The sequence below is a fragment of the Schistocerca americana genome, chromosome 2 (assembly GCF_021461395.2).
Source record: "Schistocerca americana isolate TAMUIC-IGC-003095 chromosome 2, iqSchAmer2.1, whole genome shotgun sequence".
In the NCBI taxonomy this organism is placed as follows: domain Eukaryota; kingdom Metazoa; phylum Arthropoda; class Insecta; order Orthoptera; family Acrididae; genus Schistocerca; species Schistocerca americana.
Window position 1 is genome coordinate 888,323,330 of NC_060120.1, and position 15,607 is coordinate 888,338,936.

A 15,607-nucleotide genomic window follows, 5' to 3' on the forward strand; every position below is an offset into this window, starting at 1 on the left:
ATTGCCTCTGAGCACTATGCGACTTAACTTCTGAGGTCATCAGTCGTCTAGAACTTAGAACTAACTAAACCAAACTAACCTAAGGACATGACACACATCCATGCCCGAAGCAGGATTCGAACCTGCGACAGTAGCGGTCGCTCGGCTCCGGACTGTAGCGCCTAGAACCGCACGGCCTCAAGATGTCAATTAGAAATTTCCTGTACAGTACTGGTGTGAGTTTGCTAGATTTAGAAGATCTCATCATAACGTTTTTGTATTTGTGTGCGTATTCATCAGCTGCTTTTTGCACCATTGGTCCAAATGAGCCAGTGCTCTTTAGCAAGCAAAAGAAGACCGTTGTCAGTAATTTTCCAGATAAAGTAACATCATATTGTGTAGTATACGAATGTGTCACCTTTTGCATGTTTCGATGCACAAAATCCATCTTTGTTCCGCATTCGTAGAGATTTCTATCATAAGTTGACTGATATTAGCACCCTAGACCAAACGTTCACAAATTAATATCGTATGGTATATAAAAATAGCATCGCTATTGATGTAAATGAATCAGGTCCTTTTTATGTGTAATACCTGTTTAGCACTCCGTCTTCAGGCCACAAGTGGCCCATCGGGACCATCCGACCGCCGTGTCATCCTCAGTTGAGGATACGGATAGGAGTGGCGTGTGGTCAGCACACTGCACTTTTTCCTTGGAGTGTTTTTTGTTCACGACGGATGACTCTTTAGTTGTTCGGAGGTATTTCAAATAACTTCGCCACACTATGCTGGCTCACGAGTAAAGTAGCTGCAACCCCAACGATTATTAACGGAGATATTTTCGTTGATCAGTTCATCATTAGTCTTTGACCCACAGCCTTCTGAATCAAGTTGTCATTACATAAATTCATTATACAGGGTGGTCCATTGATCGCGACCGGACCTAATATCTCACGAAATAAGCGTCAGACGAAAAAACTACAAAGAACGAGACTTCTCTAGCTTGAAGGGGGAAATCAGACGGCGCTATGGGTGGTCCGCTAGATGGCGCTGCCATAGGTCAAATGGATATCAACTGCGTTTTTTAAAACAGGGACCCCCATTTTTTATTACATATTCGTGTAGTACGTAAGGAAATATGAATGTTTTAGTTGGACAACTTTTTTCGCTTTGTGATAGATGGCGCTGCAATAGTCACCATTTTAGACGAACAGTTGGTAACAGGTAGGTTTTTTTAAATTAAAATACAGAACGTAGGTACGTTTGAACATTTTATTTCGGTTGCTCCAATGTGATATATGTACCTTTATGAACTTATCATTTCTGAGAAGGCATGCTGTTACAGCGTGATTACCTGTAAATAACAAGTTAATGCAATAAATGTTCAAAATGATGTCCGTGAACCTCAATGCATTTGCCAATACGTGTAACAGCGAGTAGTTCGCTTCCGTAATGTTCGCACATCCATTGACAATGCGCTGACGCATGTTGTCAGGCGTTGTCGGTGGATCACGATAGCAAATATTCTTCAACTTTCCCCACAGAAAGAAATCCGGGGACGTCAGATCCTGTGAACGTGCGGGCCATGGTATGGTGCTTCGACGACGAATCCACATGTCGTGAAACATGCTATTCAATACCGCTTCAACCGCACGCGAGCTATGTGCCGGACATCCTTCATGTTGGAAGTACATCGCCATTCTGACATGCAGTGAAACATCTTGTAGTAACATCGGTAGAACATTACGTAGGAAATCAGCATACATTGCACCATTTAGATTGCCATCGATAACCTGGGGGCCAATTATCCTTCCTCCCATGATGGCGGACCATACATTAACCCGCCAAGGTCGCTGATGTTCCACTTGTCACAGCCATCGTGGAATTTCCGTTGCCCAAAAGTGAATATTATGCCGGTTTACGTTACCGCTGTTGGTGAATGACGCTTCGTCGCTAAATAGAACGCGTGCAAAAAATCTGTCATCGTCCCGAAATTTCTCTTGTGCCCAGTGGCAGAACTGTACACGACGTTCAAAGTCGTCGCCATGCAATTCCTGGTGCATAGAAATATGGTACGGGTGCAATCGATGTTGATGTAGCATTCTCAACACCGACGTTTTGGAGATTCCCGATCCTCGCGCAGTTTGTCTGCTACTGATGTGCGGATTTGCCGCGACAGCAGCTAAAACACCTACTTGGGCATCATCATTTGTTGCAGGTCGTGGTTGACGTTTTACATGTGGCTGAACACTACCTGTTTCATTAAATAACGTAACTATCCGGCGAACGGTCCGGACACTTGGATGATGTCGTCCAGGATACCGAGCAGCATACATAGCACACGCCCGTTGGGCATTTTGATCACAATAGCCATAAATCAACACGATATCGACCTTTTCCGCAATTGGTAAACGTGATACCACGTACTTATATGTTTGTGACTATTACAGCGCCATCTGTCACAAAGCGAAGAAAGTTGTCCAAGTAAAACATTCATATTTGTTTACGTACTACACGAATATGTAATAAAAATGGGGGTTACTATTTTAAAAAATGCAGTTGATATCCGTTTGACCTATGGCAGCGCCATCTAGCGGGCCAACCATAGCGTCATCTGGTTTCCCCCCTCAAGCTAGACAAGTTTCGTTCTTTGTAGTTTTTTCGTTTGACGCTTATTTCGTGAGATATTAGGTCCGGTCACTATCAATGGACCACCCTGTATTAAGTACTTCATAAGAGTTTTTGAATAGGCTTACATTACAAAATAGACTGCACTGATGAAGTATTGTGAGGACGGATTCGCTGATTTGTATGTGTATTCAGCCGGTGCACATTGGTACCTACCTAGGGTGAGGGTGGTGCTGTAGCAGGCGCCGTAGCTGCTGCCGCCCAGGAAGATGGCGGCGGCGAACAGCCAGTAAATGTCGGACGAGAAGACGCAGCCGATGCGACCCAGCAGGACGCACACCGCCGCCACGTGGAACACTGGACGCCGGCCCACGCTGGCGGGCAAGGAAGACACGGTCGCAGTTACGCAGCGGCGTGGTCGCACGCCGTTAGTCATCAAAAGGATACAACAAAGTAACAGAGACACATGTAATTGTTTACTTAAGCGTGTGCACTCTAACAGGCCTTAGACCATCAATTATTAAACCCCAGGCAAGAGCTGAATAATATTATAAAAACCGAACACGCAGACATCCCTTTAGATTTCAAACAGTGGCCCGCCCAGCAAGTACAATAACTTTAGAAGAAAGTTTAAAACTCAAGGAATATTCACAATAGGTTTATACCTATGAGACATATTCAGAGAACGGAACAGGTTCAGGACTGGTAATAATCATAAACGGCACATCTGCCTAACTATTCAGAGAACGGAACAGATTCAGGAGTGGTAATAATCATTTACGGCACATCTTCCTATCAGTTAAAGTACACACTAAAGCAGGGGTTCCCAACCTTCTCAGCTGACGGACCGCTTCTTCAGTCGAAAATCCATGGCGGACCCCTAGTCAGTCAACAGCACAGTAACTTCAAATTTCAGAGCGAAACCCATGAGAACTGAAAGCTTCTTAATGCAGGTGCCATGTTCCCAATGACCCCCCCCCCCCCCCTCGAAGTATCAATAGTCTTTGGTTCAGAGATGAATGGAAATAACTTGAAATTAACGATCCAATTTGAATTCTCACTGTATCTAGACACTTACTAGTGGATTTACTCCCTTTGTTCAACACACTATAGCGTGATTAAAATTTCTTGGTAATTGAAATTTCACACGATGGAGCTTTCTTCCTTCAAGAGCAATCAACGTCACGTCCAAACTGTTCGCTGTTGACAAGCTGTCGCTTATAGTCTGTTCACTTCCACTATTTGGCTACTACTGTGTAAGTGTATGTGTGTGTGTGTGTGTGTGTGTGTGTGTGTGTGTGTGGTTTTTCGTGAAATCCGAAGAAAAATGTTCAAATGTATGTAAAGTCTTCCTTTGGTCGTCCTCCCTCCTCATTCATTTCAACTGGAAACTTCCCTTGTTGTGAAGGCGGTGGAGAAACTGCACCCTTCTCCAATGATCCTGACTTCAGCCACCGATCCATGTTAGAAGTAATAACCTGGTCAAAAATCGACTTATGAAATACGAGGGCAGTTCAATAAGTAATGCAACACATTTTTTTTCTGAAACAGGGGTTGTCTTATTCAGCATTGAAATACACCAGGTTATTCCCCAATCTTTTAGCTACACAACACTATTTTTCAACGTAATCTCCATTCAATGCTACGGCCTTACGCCACCTTGAAATGAGGGCCTGTATGCTTGCACGGTACCATTCCACTGGTCGATGTCGGAGCCAACGTCGTACTGCATCAATAACTTCTTCATCATCCGCGTAGTGTCTCCCACGGATTGCGTCCTTCATTGGGCCAAACATATGGAAATCCGACGGTGCGAGATCGAGGCTGTAGGGTGCATGAGGAAGAACAGTCCACTGAAGTTTTGTGAGCTCCTCTCAGGTGCAAAGACTTGTGTGAGGTCTAGCGTTGTCATGAAGAAGGAGAGGTTCGTTCAGATTTTTGTGCCTATGAACACGCTGAAGTTTCTTCAATTTCTGAAGAGTAGCACAATACACTTCAGAGTTGATCGTTTGACCATGGGGAAAGACATCGAACAGAATAACCCCTTCAGCGTCCCAGAAGACTGTAACCATGATTTTACCGGCTGAGGGTATGGCTTTAAACTTTTTCTTGGTAGGGGAGTGGGTGTGGCGCCACTCCATTGATTGGCATTTTGTTTCAGGTTCGAAGTGATGAACCCATGTTTCATCGCCTGTAACAATCTTTGACAAGAAATTGTCACCCTCAGCCACATGACGAGCAAGCAATCCCGCACAGATGGTTCTCCTTTGCTCTTTATGGTGTTCGGTTAGACAACGAGGGACCCAGCGGGAACAAACCTTTGAATATCCCAACTGGTGAACAATTGTGACAGCACTACCAACAGAGATGTCAAGTTGAGCACTGAGTTGTTTGATGGTGATCCGTCGATCATCTCGAACGAGTGTGTTCGCACGCTCCACCATTGCAGGAGTCACAGCTGTGCACGGCCGGCCCGCATGCGGGAGATCAGACAGTCTTGCTTGACTTTGCGGCGATGATGACACACGCTTTGCCCAACGACTCACCGTGCTTTTGTCCACTGCCAGATCACCGTAGACATTCTGCAAGCGCCTATGAATATCTGAGATGCCCTGGTTTTCCGCCAAAAGAAACTCGATCACTGCCCGTTGTTTGCAACGCACATCCGTTACAGACGCCATTTTAACAGCTCCGTACAGCGCTGCCACCTGTCGGAAGTCAATGAAACTATACGAGACGAAGCGGGAATGTTTGAAAATATTCCACAAGAAATTTCCGGTTTTTTCAACAACAGTTGGCCGAGAAAAAAAAGGGGTTGCATTACTTATTGAAATGCCCTCGTAGGTAGTGCAATGACAAAGCAAGTTTAACATTTAATGATGCCTGGGGCCGCATACGTGCCAGCGAGCGCTGTGACTGGTCGACAAAGCTCACTCCACGCATGCGTAAAAGGTTTCAGCGCATCTAGCGCCGTGAGCCGGCGCACAATCGACCCCCATATTATTGCGAAACAGTTGATCAGAGAATCCGCATTCTGCGGCACTAAACTGTGTATACGTTCTCACTTAGGAACCGCAAAGGCTGCTCGGGGATACGACCTGAAGTAAAAGTACACATGTTTTTCACACGAAAAACAAAATGATGAATTTGATTTTCACATTTTTATTCAATAATTTTACTCATTATTTTACACGATTTGGTGAAAGGTGGCCGCGGACCCCCTAGAAAGAGCCGGCGGACCCCTAAGGGGTCCGCGGACCACACGTTGGGAAGCCCTGCACTAAGGAATGGGTCCACCATTAACCAACGAGAACAATCGGCAGTCTTGTGAGTCTTCGATAAACTAGAGAACTTACAACAAATAAATGGCAGCTGTAATATGCACATACACTCGAATTACGCTGGATTCATTAAAAACATGTCAGGAATCATAAATATTTAATAGAGGTCAGAATCAAAATGAGGGAATTGCGTCAGAGGAAATGGAATGAAAACTTCTAATGGACAAAAGCACATGTGAGAAATCCTGGGAATGCACTAGCCAAACAAGCAACTCTAGAAAACGCAGCAGAAAACTACAACAGAATCGTTTCTTCTGTGATCAGGAGGAAGTTACGATGCACTTAGAAAGAAAGGGGCGATCGTAAAAGATTTTTATCCCTACTGACAAACGCCGTCTTCCCATAAGGTTACCGCAGCCATCTAATCTTACAACAGTGTTAAACGAGAATGGAAAATTAATGTCTCACTATCGTTGGTTCAAGCTAGCCCCAAGTGCTGCTTGTACGCGTGGAGAGGGTGAACAAACAGTAGGTCACCTGTTATTGGTGTGTTGCGTATTTCATACAGTGTGAGAAGCCCTAAGGAGGCAGCTCGCTCATCAGGAAACCAGTTTTAGTAAACCTACACATGAACTAACTTCACACATTTTACAATTTAATAATAATTTCCAGCAGATGAATAATAATGTCACTAAAAGTCTAAAAAAATGATGTTCTACCTGAAAACCATATATCGATCATACAGAAGTTTTCAGTTGTGAATACCATATTTTACGGACTGTAAGACGCTACGGATTATAAGAGTCACCTTAATTTTAAAGCAGTTTTTTTAAATAACATATTTACATTGCAAAGCCAGATGAAAAAAATCTTATTTCATAAAAACGAACTGACCTTTAAAATCCCTGAAAATCGTCATCTGGATTTTCTTCCTTTTCTTCTTTCTCATCGTTATCTTTTTCGTACACAAGATGTTACTTGTTTCACACTTCTTGAAAGATTTAACGGTAATGTCTTCTCTCACTCTAGACCACGACTTTTTAATCCACTAATACACTTGTTTGATTGTAGGTCGTTTTGAAACTCCCTTCGGCGTGAATCCATGTTGTGTTTCATCCGTCATCCACTTGTTCCTTTTCTCTCTCATATACGCTTTAAATAGTTGATTTGTCGGGACATCAAGAGGTTGTAATTGTGAAGTAAGTCCTCCCAGAATAACAGCAAGCTCTGAATTTCCCTGTATCAATATCTCTTTCACAGAATTTTTCAAATAACTACAAAACTTAAGAACCTTCAACATCGCAGCGCGTCAGCAGTCGTTGGTTAATATATTAAAAAACTAAAAACCCGCCTCGATTGCGAAAAAAGCACTTAGTGTTAAGCGTTAACCTAGGTTTCGGCGTAGATAACTACACCTTCTTCAGAACAATAAAACCCACAAGTGCCTAAGAAGACCTTTGTCAATGATGAAAAGAACACCATAGCTATACACTTAATATAATAAAATAAAACAAACTACAAAACTAATCTAGAGAATGGTTCAAATGGGTCTGAGCACTATGGGACTTAACATCTTAGGTCAACAGTCACCTAGAACTTAGAACTACTTAAACCTAACTAACCTAAGGACATCACACACATTCATGCCCGAGGCAGGATTCCAACCTGCGACCGTAGCAGTCTCGCGGCTCCGGACTGCAGCGCCTAGAACCGCACGACCACCGCGGCCGGCTATAGAGAATGAAGAGAGTTCTTCTGCAATGAAGTACCTTTCCTTGTCTCCCACACTCCGTTAACCCATAATTTCATACCAACCTCGTCCATCCTACCTTTGTTATGGACATGAAGAACAAGAACAACAAGTCGCGGTATTTCACAAGGTTTTGCCTTTGTTTTGCGCTTGAAAATGATCATTGAATTATGTTTAGTACCGTCAGCACAACATGAACAGACAAAAGTGTAATGCAATTTTTCGTATCGACTTGTTTTTATAGTTACAGTTTTAGCACCTTTCGCCGGCCTCAGTGGCCGAGCGGTTCTAGGCGTTTCAGTCCTGCCTCGGGCATGGATGTGTGTGATGTCCTTAGGTTAGTTAGGTTTAAGTACTTCTAAATGTAAGGGACTGATGACCTCAGATGTTAAGTCCCATAGCGCTCAGAGCCATCTGAACCATTTTTAGCACCTTTCATGGCAATACTTCTGTTACTCGACATATCAAATGTCAGAGGAATTTCGCTATTTGGCTTAGGTCGACACTGGTTTTCTTTCGATACTGACTAATAAAGCGTTGGAAAGATAATATTTCCTCTTCAAATTCTTGTGGCATTTTATGAGATATTTTGATTTTGATTCGCATGCTAAGTCCATGAAGCTTCATAAACCTGTAGCATCAAACAAGTCCAACCTTAAAGTCTGTTAAGTTCCAATGTAGTGCTAATTTACAAGAGTGTATTTGAATCGTTTTTGAATTAATTCCGATGCCATTTTGACTGTGCCCTTGAATCCACTTCAATACGTCATCTTCTAGTTTTGGCCATTTTACATTCATTCCTTTATTTGCACATTTAGTATTTCTCATTCCTTTCAGTTCTTCCTCAATAGCCCGCCAATAACGAGTGGTTTTTTATGTTCGTGCTCAGTTGTTCTGTTTCCATTTCTTCTGCATATGCTATTACTGCCAATTTACAGCCCACGTCATACGAATGCCTTGAAACGTCCCTTTTGAACAGTTATACAAGACTGTGCTTAAACTGACACACGAGCGCCGTGGTCGCGCGGTTTGCGTGAGCAGCTGCGGAACGAGAGGTCCTTGGTTCAAGTCTTCCCTCAAGTGAGAAGTTTATTTTTTTTTCAGACAATTATCAAAGTTCAGGAACTCACACATAATCAACTTCGCTCTCCAAAATTCCAGGACATGTTGAGATTTACTTGGACATATGCAAGATTTGACGGTCTAAACACCAAAAAATTTGAAAACATTAAAAACATATGTTTTGACAGAGCACAGGGAAAACTGTGCGACTGTGAAACTGTTGCATTCATTTGTTGTAGTCTATGTCACAAACTCTTATGTTTTCAGCACTTTTCTGGGAGTGATTATCACACCCACAAGAAAACCTAAATCAGGCGTAGAAGGATCGTTTTACCCATTCGCCAAGTGTACAAGTTAGGTGGGTCGACAACATATTCCTGTCATGTCACGCACATGCCGTCACCGGTGTCGTATAGAATACATCAGTCATGTTTTCCTGTGGAGGAATCGGTTGACCTATGACCTGGCGGTCAAATGTTTTCGGTTCCCATTGGAGAGGCACGTCCTTTCGTCTATTAATCGCACACTTTTGCGGTGCTGTTGCAAAACACAGACACTAAACTTATTACAGTGAACAGAGACGTCAATGAACGAACGCACAGATAATAACTTTGCGAAAATAAAGAAAGTAAACTTTTCACTCGAAGGAAGGCTTGAACCAAGGACCTCTCATTCCGCAGCTGCTCACGCAAAGCACGGGACCACGGGACCACTTCTATCATGTTGCCTATCTTGCATAAGGAGTATTCAGTTTGTATATTTTGCTTATTTTTTTCATAGTTCCACACAATTTCTTCCTGTTTTCTCGATTGACCTGTGTTCAGTTTTTCAAGGCCTATCCACTATGCCAACTTATAACTAAATCTGAGGGGGGTGCGATGGGGAGGTTCCCTTGTTAGTTTCTGCAGAATCGTGACGTCAGCGCCGTTTAACCTTCGCTATTTGATCTGGCATGAAGGACGCTATAGATCTAGTGACTTTTTGCACAAAAAGAGGCAGTCTAACGACATTTCGTGGCATTACAGTACAATGCAGAAAGAATTTAAAGATTTAGTTTACAATGAAAGACGGACGGTAATCATAGTTCTATACATCAAGAAGCACTTTGTGCTAAATTTGCAGGCATGCAGCACGTGATGAAATTTGTGATACCAAGAGTAAGATTTCTGAAATCCTGCACGTTATTCTATTGCCAGTTGCAACATTTTTCAATGGAAGCGAGCGGATAGTATGGGTTCTTTGTACATAACTGCAAAAACTACGTTCTTCAACAAAAATGGGATGCCTGGCACGATTATCGTCTTTTCGCAGTTTCATACTACATTTCCTGATATATTCGTTTTTATTACCACCACCTATACCCTTTTAACTTAAAGGGGTAGTAATCGTAACTAAATCGAACATACTAATTTCATGTATGTAACTGGAAATAATGAACTATATTTAAATTAAATAAAATGAATGAAATAAGAATAAATAAAATGAATGAAATAAGAAAACGTGATAGCAGTGAGAATCTAACCCGAGCTGACTAACTGCCCATTCTCTGCTTTTGGCCATTGCAATACGTTAAGTATTGGTCATAGATGCCTTATACTCTGCTTGTAAATCTTCAGAAAGCGTTTTAGGTTTTCCTACAGGCAACTCAGGTGAAACATTGGAACTTGAAAGGGACATCTACCTGCTTCTACTCGCAAAGCTTGAACCGAACTGGTGAGCTCCGTTCAAATGGTTCAGATGGCTCTGAGTACTATGGGACTTAACATCTGAGGTCATCAGTCCCCTAGGACTTAGAACTACTTAAACCTAACTAACCTAAGGACATCACACACATCCATGCAATGAGGCAGGATTCGAACCTGCGACCGTAGCGGCCGCGCAGTCCCAGACTGAAGCGCCTAGAACCGTTCGGCCACACCTGCCAGCGGTGAGTTCCGTCCCACACCCTCATGATCATTGGTCGCCACTATCAATGTCCTGTTTTTTTTGGGGGGGGGCGGCATGGTAAATAGATGTAACGTCTGGAGACTGGTGCAGCAGCACGTAAAGGACAGCCTGAAGACCAGTGTGCGGTGGGCACTAATGTACGACAAAGATATCTGCTCATTCTTCATTTGTAAAACGTATGTTACTGATACAGTGTACTTGCAAATGCTTCAGAATTACACTCCTGGAAATGGAAAAAAGAACACATTGACACCGGTGTGTCAGACCCACCATACTTGCTCCGGACACTGCGAGAGGGCTGTACAAGCAATGATCACACGCACGGCACAGCGGACACACCAGGAACCGCGGTGTTGGCCGTCGAATGGCGCTAGCTGCGCAGCATTTGTGCACCGCCGCCGTCAGTGTCAGCCAGTTTGCCGTGGCATACGGAGCTCCATCGCAGTCTTTTAACACTGGTAGCATGCCGCGACAGCGTGGACGTGAACCGTATGTGCAGTTGACGGACTTTGAGCGAGGGCCTATAGTGGGCATGCGGGAGGCCGGGTGGACGTACCGCCGAATTGCTCAACACGTGGGGCGTGAGGTCTCCACAGTACATCGATGTTGTCGCCAGTGGTCGGCGGAAGGTGCACGTGCCCGTCGACCTGGGACCGGACCGCAGCGACGCACGTATGCACCCCAAGACCGTAGGATCCTACGCAGTGCCGTAGGGGACCGCACCGCCACTTCCCAGCAAATTAGGGACACTGTTGCTCCTGGGGTATCGGCGAGGTCCATTCCCAACCGTCTCCATGAAGCTGGGCTATGGTCCCGCACACCGTTAGGCCGTCTTCCGCTCACGCCCCAACATCGTGCAGCCCGCCTCCAGTGGTGTCGCGACAGGTGTGAATGGAGACGTGTCGTCTTCAGCGATGAAAGTCGCTTCTGCCTTGGTGCCAATGATGGTCGTATGCGTGTTTGGCGCCGTGCAGGTGAGCGCTACAGTCAGGACTGCATACGACCGAGGCACACAGGGCCAACACCCGGCATCATGGTGTGGGGAGCGATCTCCTACACTGGCCGTACACCACTGGTGATCGTCGAGGGGACACTGAATAGTGCACGGTACATCCAAACCGTCATCGAACCCATCGTTCTACCATTCCTAGACCGGCAAGGGAACTTGCTGTTCCAACAGGACAATGCACGTCCGCATGTATCCCGTGCCACCCAACGTGCTCTAGAAGGTGTAAGTCAACTACCCTGGCCAGCAAGATCTCCGGATCTGTCCCCCATTGAGCATGTTTGGGACTGGATGAAGCGTCGTCTCACGCGGTCTGCACGTCCAGCACGAACGCTGGTCCAACTGAGGCGCCAGGTGGAAATGGCATGACAAGCCGTTCCACAGGACTACATCCAGCATCTCTACGATCGTCTCCATGGGAGAATAGCAGCCTGCATTGCTGCGAAAGGTGGATATACACTGTACTAGTGCCGACATTGTGCATGCTCTGTTGCCTGTGTCTATGTGCCTGTGGTTCTGTCAGTGTGATCATGTGATGTATCTGACCCCAGGAATGTGTCAATAAAGTTTCCCCTTTCTGGGACAATGAATTCACGGTGTTCTTATTTCAATTTCCAGGAGTGTACATTACACCTCGATTCAATGAGATACAGCCAGATGTAACGTTTCAATTAGATGAAACACCACCTCGATAGGAAAAAATTGTCCAGGAGTCATCGCATCAAGAATTCCCGTTGGAATGAGTTGGAAGCTGGGAGCCATGAGAAAAAAAGTAAATAAACTGTTTATTAACAACTTTCTTTGCGTGACCATCATCCGCAGCAAGCACAGAAATATTCGTTTTGTAAATAAAAACCGCCTTTACTTGCTGCAGTGTATTTTATTTCTTCCAGACGCGTTTAGCCTGTTATTTTAACACTTCTTCAGTGGGATCTAGAAAGATACACTTTTCTTTTGATATGTGATATTTGTAGCTTATAAAACAGTTCATTTCTAGTTTCTTACATAAATAAGTGATTATTTGCAGTACTTTGCATTTTTGGTTGGCATCTGTGTTTCCTCTTATCTGATCACATACAGGAGATTGGACTGTTACTTCGCTTACAAAACGTAAGCGTGTTTTCATCTCCTAAACTTTTTTCTTCACAGTTTTGATATTGTTTTCCCTATGCTCATCGAAAATTACTGGCTTATAATTTTTTATTGGAACAGTGAAAATGTTGTCACAAATTTTGTACCAAATTTACAGTCTTCCCAGTTTTACATAATTTTAAGTTCTTTTCAGACATTTTAAGAACATTTCCGCCCATTTCTGTCACTGCACTCTGGGCACATGTGTATAGGAGTGAAGTGCCCATTATACAGAGAGAACACGTCACGAAATTGGTGAAAAAATGCTGACTACAAACAATTTTGGTGACCTCAGAATCCTTGCGATGACTGTAGAACCCACTACGCCAGTAAAAACTACATTTAATTGTGAGACCGGATATTATGTGCATATTTTACTGGAATACGTACGGTAACTTTGAACCTCTGGATATTGGTAATTGATAATGACGTCGGAAAATGTTTCGAAGTTCCCCGAGAATATCAGCTTAAGAACATATTGTCAAAATATCGACGATCTGCCATGAGTAGAAATTATAGATGTCGCCTCGACCACAATTGGTATTTTTCGTGTCCAAAAAATCGTATTTTTTTCGGAGTTTTCTCAGGAACTGCTGATGAACAAATGGTAGTTTTATAAGCCGCCCAAGGTCCACCGTAGACCACACCTAATGTAAAAGACCCAACCGATTTACTCAATTTCTCTGTGTTGGAGGAAAGTTGTAATGTTTGAATTTTGGCCCTTTACTGTGGGATGGCTACAGTTGGCTGTTCTTCCGCCAAGTATACAAATGGCCGTCGGGACAAGGGCTGTTCAAAACACTTGACCCCTTTTCCTGTGATCAGTAGAACCCAAGATACGAACTCCTAAAAAAAAACGCATTTGGACGTTCAGCTTTTTGCAACATATTGTAATGCGCTCAGTCTTTTTATAATAGGTAGAGATTTATCCATTACCCCGTGCAGTTAAAGCATTTGAAAGGCAGAGGCTGCTACGTTCCTTTTTATTGTGGAAACAATTTAATGAGGAGAGCGTAGTATTGAAAGAGTTTAGATCTCTGACTCGTCTGAGTGCTTCGTTTTAATTTGCTGAGCTGCAGTGAGTGAGATGCGCAGTACTCACACGTCAGACAGCTGTCCGAACACCAGCAGGCCCACGGCTTGCCCCAGGCTGGACAGCGATAGCGCGATGGAGGCTTTGATGGCGTCGTTGCACACCCAGTTGTGCTGGGAGACCGCAGTCTGCGTGTACCACGTGCGGTCGTACTCCCAGCCGAACTGACACTCTGTCCAACAAATGTGTAGTGCCAGATTACTTTCCTAAAGTTTTCTCACAACATATTTTACTCATTAACAAAATACACATTAACAATAACAATAAAACGTAAATTGAAGTTTTTATAGAAAGATTCACTTATTATATGGTCCAGTCACACTGTAAGCTGGCAGAATAAATGGTCAGATGTGCACCTTACGTGAGACCTTTACACATTGCAACGAGAAGGTGAAGATGACCCCTAATGTAATTCGGCGGTTATGAGAACATTTGTATGTAATGCAAAAAGGGATAACAGCCAATTGACGGTAATTAACACACCGTTCCTATACAATGCATGTCTTTGAGCGGAAAGTGGAACAGGAAACGAGAGTCGCTTTTAGTTTTGAAAAGCCAGGCCCACAACGGTGTAGCGAAGCCACGCTTTGGGAGTTACGACAGAAACCACTTAAAAGGGGTGGCAGGACCAAGGGCAGCGATCCCAGGCCAAGTGATTCAGGCCAGAGGACCGCGTGTAGTGGCGTCACAAGAAACAGAGAAAAAGCTTTAGAAAGCTGCGTTTCGGAGTTCCAACGGGATACGAACAAAAGCAAGTGACGCATTTTCGTCCAGCGAGTGCGACACACGGAAAGGTCAATGTACTTTGGCGTCTATAACGGGCACAAAACGTCCAATTGGCGGAAACGCACTAGGAAGGAAAAAAAATACTAAAGTTTCGATGCAGTTTGATAGAAGGGATATTGCGATTGGTAGACACAGTTTCTATAAAATAAGAGGAACGCTCCTATTGGCAAAAAAAAGCCGTGACGTGAAAAAGGAATCCAAGAGGAGGGAGGCACTTCTGCAATGAGTAGGACAAGAGGGAAATTTTCAGGGATTCTTCTCCGAACTGGCGTCGTGCAGAACGGAGCGCCCGCATCTCGTGGTCGTGCGGTAGCGTTCTCGCTTCCCGCGCCCGGGTTCCCGGGTTCGATTCCCGGCGGGGTCAGGGATTTTCTCTGCCTCGTGATGGCTGGGTGTTGTGTGTTGTCCTTAGGTGAGTTAGGTTTAAGTGGTTCTAAGTTCTAGGGGACTGATGACCATAGATGTTAAGTCCCATAGTGCTCAGAGCCATTTGAACCATTTTTGAACCAGAACGGAGCGCTTAACGCTCCATACGACGCAGAGAAGAAATTTGTGTGGACACTGCATTCACAGCGGCTGCACTCCAGCCAGAAATTAGGTGTAGCAACGTTTAGCTCCAACTGTGGAGAAATGAACCAGCCAAATTAGCTAATCGTTCTTGCGAGAACTGAGAGGGCACTATAATGTGCACGCTGCTCCAACCATGCGCGTGTATATCGCCACATGATAAGACTAGGGCTGAGTACATGTTTTCTTACGTAAGAAGAAACACAGAGAAAGTTTCTGCTGGAAAGTCCAGCAAAGGCCAGATTATTTCAGCGGGAGAGAGCGGCCTTGCAGACAGCAGCACGTGGCAGCTTAAGGTAAATACCGAGTGCACAGGCGCAAAATTTGTTGGTTCACCAGGTTGCGTCTACTGTAAACTCGAGCGGCCTTGAGTAATC

At 44.2% G+C, this 15,607-nt stretch overlaps 1 protein-coding gene across 1 annotated transcript in view; it reads right to left on the reverse strand.

The window, feature by feature from the left end:
• The window catches only part of LOC124595505 (solute carrier family 22 member 7-like), a 206,026-nt gene that overhangs the window by 68,314 nt on the left and 122,105 nt on the right, over nucleotides 1–15,607 (reverse strand). Inside the window, exons 5-6 of the mRNA XM_047134268.1 lie at nucleotides 13,887–14,049; nucleotides 2,824–2,981 (exon numbers count right to left, since the gene is read on the reverse strand). Coding sequence (XP_046990224.1) covers nucleotides 2,824–2,981; nucleotides 13,887–14,049 — 321 coding nt within the window. The remainder of the gene's footprint in view (nucleotides 1–2,823; nucleotides 2,982–13,886; nucleotides 14,050–15,607) is intronic.